We start from the raw sequence: 7,209 nt of genomic DNA on the forward strand, positions 1-7,209 counted from the left end.
CCCTAATATTTATATATTTTACGGAATTAAGATTAAGTATCAAAGCAAATCAATTTAACAAAATTTGAAGTGCAATTTTTATCTATTTAAATATTTAATATTATAATGATAGTAAAATCATTGATTTTTATCCAAGAAGGAATATTTTTATGCCCGATAGATATACCTCACATTTTAACGAAAAGTCACAAAAAAAATTATAAGTTATTGCTAAAACTTCTACTACCTATAAAAAAAAATTAATTAAAAAAAAAATATTCTAATAAATTAATGCAAAACATGTGTACCTAATGAGAAAAACATAAAACGTAAAAGAAACCAGATTTGTTACAAAATAAATTTGGATTTTAAAAATACTTTTTATGGTTGGAAAAAGCACTGGCCCTCATTACATTCAGTACATATTTAATAGTAAATATCAAATAAACATCCTGTATAGAGCCTCGTGGTAACACAAAAGATTGAGAAGAATTTAACATGCATAGAAATAAAAATTAAAAAGAATATATAGAATAAAAATTATAATAAAAAATATCTTTAAAAAATTAAATTTAAATATTTTTATCCTAACATCCTAGCATCTTCCCTAACATTATTCTATAATAATATGTATATTAAAATATCTATTTATTTTCTTAATTTTTTCTATAATTATAAATTTCAAAATTTTTAAACTTACCACTGTCATTTCTGCGGCAAAGTCATACCAACACTTACTATTATTTATCATATTAAAATAATCCCTTAACGTCGGACACACATTGTTAGGCTTCTTTTGTGGATGCACTAAATCACTAAAAGTTGTCAATAAAAATACCAACAGTATAAGCGGCTTCTGCATGTTTTAAAAATTTTATTTTGTACTTATACTTTCAATCTAATATACGTTCTATACAGTTCCGGTGATTTTGCGTGGAATGAGATTATGTAATGACCGGCAAATCCAAAGCAATTTCTCTGATTACGAGACAAGTAATGCAGATTTTATTTCTATGGTACTTTCTTCATGTTGCAGCAGTATCTTGGCCTATGAAAAACGGAAGGAGAATAACCGTAGTGCTACTAATGTAGTGGTATAACAGTATAATAAATAAAGACGTACATTAAAAAAATATCAATTAATACATAAAATAAGCAAATAAACGAAATTAAGTGTTACTATTAAAATATAAGAGTGCTTAGATATTAATGTGCCTTTATAATATAGACTTATCCCTCTTCGGTACTATCAGATAAGTTTTTAATACACATTAGTGCATTTGCAGATTAAAACTAATAATTTTTTTATTTTCTTAATAGTATAGCATTAAATATCTTAATATTCTTTTTTATATCATATTATCAAAATAACACAGCTTAATAAATAAGCAGCCAGAATTTTGTCTTAAGTTTTGAGACCAAACTTGTATCAATAATATCTAGATGCACTATTAGAAAAAAAATAAGATCACTCAGAAGACGTTTAGCTGAAAAGCTACTCTTAACCATAATAAACCATATTCCGTTTAGTAATATGGTTAATAGTAAATTTGGCTTATGTGGTTTTCTAAAAAACATTTATAACTAAATACTATCTATAATAGAACCTATTTATTACTCGGTGCATGAAAATTAATAGATAATAAGAAAACAGAATTAGAAAAAAATTATATAAAAATGAATAAAAATTATTTTGCCCTTAAGTTACTTAATAAAGCAATCAAATAATGATCATCCTGCCTACTAAATAGTAAGCAAAGATATTTGGATTTAGACGAATTTGAAGTACATTCCTTTAAATCTTGATGTAACCAATTCTATAGTTTAAGTGCACTTAGTAAAAAAAAATTTCTGATAAAGGACCATTTTGTCCTTCGGTGTACTTAAAATACTATTATTTATGAAAACTATGTCATTTTGGATCTTAATATCAACTTTTTGTTTAAGTTATTAAACTGCTTATGTAGGAAAAGTACTGAAATAAAGAATTCTTATGGTATTCGTAAAAAGAAAATGTCCATAAATAAAATTACAAAAACTAAATCTGAATAGAATTAAACTTTTAAAGTGAGAATGTAATATATCTCCGTTAATAAATACAAGTTTTAATATAATGCTTTTATTATTATACTTTTTACATGACTTAGATTACGTAGAAAATAAACTTTAGAGGTTATTTTTTTTTTAGTTAAAGCTTTCTTAAGCGATAACACTCGTTTTTTTTTTAATGCCAAAGCAAATTTTATCTTTTTAGAGTTAAGTCAAAGATTATGTTCAGACGCTAATAAATTATTACGCTCAAGATCTTCATTGATTCTCTCGCACATTATTGTTCTCTATATTAAAGCCATAATATCTTAAAACGCTTAAAAAAAATACTGTCATTAAAATACTAATTCAAAAATGAAAGACAACCATATTTCAAATACCATCTGGAAATAATACAAGAGAGTGAAGAAGTAAATATATACTGGGATACTACAATTCATACAAACAAAATAGTATATTTGTCTGTCTAAAGGATTCTCCAGATAGGCATAAGAAAAACTCAATTTTTTGGGTGCATCTGAAGGAGAAATCGAAGAAAGCACCAAAAGAGGTTGTGCTGCGTCAGCTTGCAAAGCAAAATACGGACTTCCTTGTAAAAAGATGGTGCGTTTTTCACTATAAGACCAAAACGGCATCAGCAAAGAGTCTCTGGTTGATGAGAAATTACATCCAGTGTACTACATGAGCAAGAAGACTACACCGGCTGAAGAAAGACACATAAGTTACGAGTTGGAAGTCATTCAAGCCGTGAAAAAATTTAGAGTGTATCTGTTAGGAAACAAGTTCTGCATTGTGACTGATTGTACTGCATTCCAGAAAACTATGGACAAAAAAGAACTTTGCACTAGAGTCGCAAGATGGGCATTATTGCTAGCAGAATATGATTACACAATTGTGCATAGAAAAGGAAGCCAGATGCGGTACGTAGATGCGCTAAGTCGTTATCTTATTATTATGGTGATGACTGAGGAAAAAAGTGGAACCATTGTTAGAATTAAGAAAGCCCAAGAGAATGACCAAGACATACATAATATTAAGAAAATTTTAGAGACACATGATTATGAAGACTATTTTATCAGGAGTGGAATAGTATATAAACAAAAAGATGGAAAAGATTTAGTGGTGGTACCTAAAGGAATGCAAATAAACGTGATCAAGGAAGCGCATGATCTAGGACACTTTTCATCGAAGAAAACGGAGGAGGTTGTTGAAAGGGAGTTCTACATACCTAAGTTAAGGGAAAAAGTTAATAAGTGTATCTTGAATTGCATTCGCTGTATTTTGGGGAATAAAAAAGAGGGAAAAAAAGAAGGGATTTTACACCCCATACCCAAGGCTGATAGTCCTTTTAATACTTACCATATTGATCATTTGGGACCGCTACAATCGACAAATAAAAATTATCAGCATATTTTTGTGGTTGTTGATGATTTTTCCAAGTTTGTATGGCTATATCCAGTCAAGTCAACTTCAACAAAAGAATTTTGGAAATCCAGCGAGAATTATTACAGATCGTGGTACAGCTTTTACAGCTAAGGAGTTTAAAGATTAGTGCGCAGAAGAAAATATTAACCACATTACGATCACTACCGGTGTACCAAGAGGAAATGGGCAAGTGGAGCGGATAAATCGCATAATTATTCCGATCTTCACGAAATTAAGTTTGGAGAACCCTTGCCAATGGTATAGACATGTTGATAGGGTACAGAGAGCCCTAAACTCTACAATACAAAGGAGCATAAACACGTCACCTTTTGAAGTTTTAGTAGGTGTTAAAATGAAAAATAAAGAAGATCTAAGAGTAAAAGAGATCTTAGAGGAAGAACTTATTTTAGATTTTAGTGAAAGAAGGCAAGAGATACGAGAAGAAGCGAGAAAACAAATTGTGAAAGTTCAGGAGGAAAATAAGAAGACATTTAACCCTAAAAGAAAGAAAGCAAGACAATATAAAGAAGGAGCTTTGGTTGCTATAAAGAGAACACAGTTTGGCCCTGGTTTAAAGTTACGTGTTAAATTTCTAGGACCCTATGAAATAACGAAAGTTAAGCCACATGAGAGGTATGATGTCGTTAGAGTCGGATTACATGAAGGTCCATTGAATACCTCCACATGTGCAGAATATTTGAAACCATGGATTAATAATTACAGTGAATCCGAGTCGGATTCATAAGTCAGGATGGCCGAGTGTGGGATAATTTTAATAATTAAGGTTATTTCAATTTTTTTTAGTTCAAATATTAAATGCTGAAATGATTCGTTTTGTTGTTACGCAAAGAAATCGATCCAGCCGCAGAGCAGAAAAATGCAAGGCCAGCCATCAAAAAGCGCCGAAAGACCGACAAAGAGTCGGGCGGCTTCTTTACGCACCCACTTCTTTGAACCGTCTAGGTCTTGATCTATATACGTCCTAGTTTTTGGGATAGAACAGGAGGACATAAATGGCAACTCTGAACTACACACTACCGGTGGATGCTGAGATCCTATCATCCAACAGGAATCTGGTGAAACTAGTAGAAAACTGCCAGTCGCAAATTATAGAGCTGCAGGATGTGCCTCGAACTGATATCATGTTAGTTAGGGCAGACACGACAATAATTACAGAGATAAGCAGCTTTATGAATTTTTGTGGGTAAACACCTCTTCATTTTTAATATTGGAACTTTACCAACCTTTATTAACACTTTCGTCAAACTGTAATAGATATAAAACTTTCCACCCCACTTATATCAAACTTAATTGTTAATTGACGTGTTTTTTGATAAAGTTTTTATGTCAGATATTCAGATACTAATTAGTTTTACCTTAAACTGTATTGTCGTAATCTCTAGAATGTACCAAGACCCTAGGAAAATCGATACATTTCTTTACTACAATAGAATTAGCAGGAATGGGAATATACGCCACTAGCATCCACACTTGCATTATAAAATTACAGAAAAAGTCATAGCCATTATAGAGATTCCACAACTCTAGCAAAACCTCGATTTGCTGGTGACAGGAACTATACAACCTATTGGCAGAGTCAAAAAAGGCCTCTAAAGGAAGCAAAAATACTAACGTAGCGGAGAGCTCACACCTTCAGCAGAGCCCGCTTAATAATATTTTATAATTAATAATTTAATAAATAAATAAGGCTGATATAGAAAAGCAGAAAGAAGCATTGAGACCGTACTCCAGCCAAATAAATAAATATAATGTTGCTGAGAAACAATTATAGGTATTACTTCAACACCATGCACGTGCCTCATTTGTTTGATTTTTATAGCAAGATCTGCATATTTGGACTCTCTCTCTCCCTCTCTCTCTCTCTCTCTCTCTCTCTCTCTCTCTCTCTCTCTCTCTCTCTCTCTTCTTTTTTCTGTTATTACTATTATAAGTTTCTGGGAAAAGTAGAACAAGAGTCATACTGAATGGCATGCCACATTTCTTGATCTGTCTTTCTTATCTTTTTTTTGGAAGCATTTAAATTTCATTTATGCTACATAACCCAATCCGTTAGAAGATTTTCTGATAGACGAATATTGCACGAATGCAAGCAAGATATACCTGAGATGCTACAGAGAAGATTTAATATTTTGGCGTTTTATTTTTTATTTAAGTTTCTAAGAAAGTTTTTTTGTCCAAAAAATTCAACTATTTTAACCACTACCAGTCATGTCGTTCTTTAATATTAATATTAACTAAAAAACATTTAAAAGAAGTTTCGAGCAGCATTATATTGTGGCAGTTTAAAATAGTTTAAGATTGTGGTTATTAATGAATATAAACAGATCCTTTATTGACAATTTTGAAAAATACGGAAAAGTATTAAAGGACCCGAAAGTAGCAAGTTGATACCTGGGCAATTTATTAGGATGAAAAATCCTATAAAAATATGTACCCTTGAAATTCACTGTTATAAGTAAGCTGATTAGTTGCTTATGCTTAATTATGCAGGCATTAAATTTAGTTAGAGGTTATCGTTGTTAAAGTTTTTTTTTAAATTTTTAGTCTAATTTTTTTTAACTTTTAACTTCATTATAAAATTATAATTGTATTGTAACGCTTAATATACTTTTTAAATTTTATGCTTTGTTATGTTAGAGGATTATTTAACCAAAGCAAATGCAAAATCTCAACTACCTACAGTAAAAATTCGATCATCCGTAAAGTAAAATGTATTTTTAGCATTTTTTATCTACTTACTTTCCATTTTATCATCACCTTATAGCAAGTATATCTATAAGCACCTTGAACAACGATTTTTTTAAAATAGGAGAAATGGTCAAAATATATTAGATTAAAAAGATGTTTTCTGAAGTGTTTCTGCAATATTATAACCTAAGCATACTTAATTATCTAAGAGAATTTATTTATTTATCTTACCTGTTCTTTCTTTAACCTCCAAATCTATTTAGAAAATCTGCAGGCAGACAGAAAGGCTTTTAAAATTCTAACATAAACTTGATAGTCATTCTATATGTAGTTACACTGCATCAAAAAATATTATTAACACTTACTAAACTTAAAAACTAAAGCAAACGACAGGTCGACTATTTAAAAACAGATTATACCGCTAGTTTCCATTATTAAACAAGTTTGCGATAATTAGTTTTCTTTTTGTATAAATATGTAATGAGTCAGTTGAATGTTAAACTTTAATTAACTATGGGAAAGACTTAGTATGCCTAACAAATTAGTTGTGAAATTTAATGTCAAACAATTCATATGTGACCTCTTGAAATTTGTATAATTAAAAAGCAATTTTTGAATAACAACTGTAATATTTTTATTCAAGGTTCAAGTATCTTAAGAATTGAATGTAAATATGCAAGCAATATATATAATATAATTGCAAAGCTATTAGGAAATATCATCCTTCTGGTAAATCGACCTATAGCCCTTATCAAATAAATTTCGATGCTCGTCGATCATGACGTAATTTAATTTCCATTCGTTTAAGTTTAAGCGCGGTCAACTGATATAGCGGGTTTCTCTGCGTGTACGCAAATTAATTTACGTACAATACAAACATACTTCTTGTAACTTTGGCGATCAAGGGTACTTGCTGACACATTCTCTCTCAATCTTTGTTGTACGATTATCTATAGAAATAAAAGGAAAATCGACAAAACAATGCCTCAGGCGTCGCTCTAAGTAATTAAAAGAGCTTAGAGTTCCCTATTGCCTTTCGCGTAAGCT

The 7,209-nt window shown here is 30.4% G+C and overlaps 1 protein-coding gene across 3 annotated transcripts in view; it reads right to left on the reverse strand.

The window, feature by feature from the left end:
• LOC126738580 (lipase 3-like) overlaps nt 1-6,567 on the reverse strand; it is a 35,765-nt gene extending 29,198 nt beyond the window's left edge. For 2 of the 3 annotated variants that reach the window (XM_050443977.1, XM_050443975.1), the window contains exons 1-2: nt 6,394-6,567; nt 680-1,027 (exon numbers count right to left, since the gene is read on the reverse strand). In XM_050443977.1, the coding sequence (XP_050299934.1) occupies nt 680-841 (162 nt within the window). In that variant the 5' untranslated portion in view covers nt 842-1,027; nt 6,394-6,567. The remainder of the gene's footprint in view (nt 1-679; nt 1,028-6,393) is intronic. The other variant, XM_050443976.1, reaches the window with a different exon arrangement.
• Between the last annotated feature and the right edge of the window lie 642 nt (nt 6,568-7,209).

Source organism: Anthonomus grandis, chromosome 7 (assembly GCF_022605725.1).
Source record: "Anthonomus grandis grandis chromosome 7, icAntGran1.3, whole genome shotgun sequence".
In the NCBI taxonomy this organism is placed as follows: Eukaryota; Metazoa; Arthropoda; class Insecta; order Coleoptera; family Curculionidae; genus Anthonomus; species Anthonomus grandis.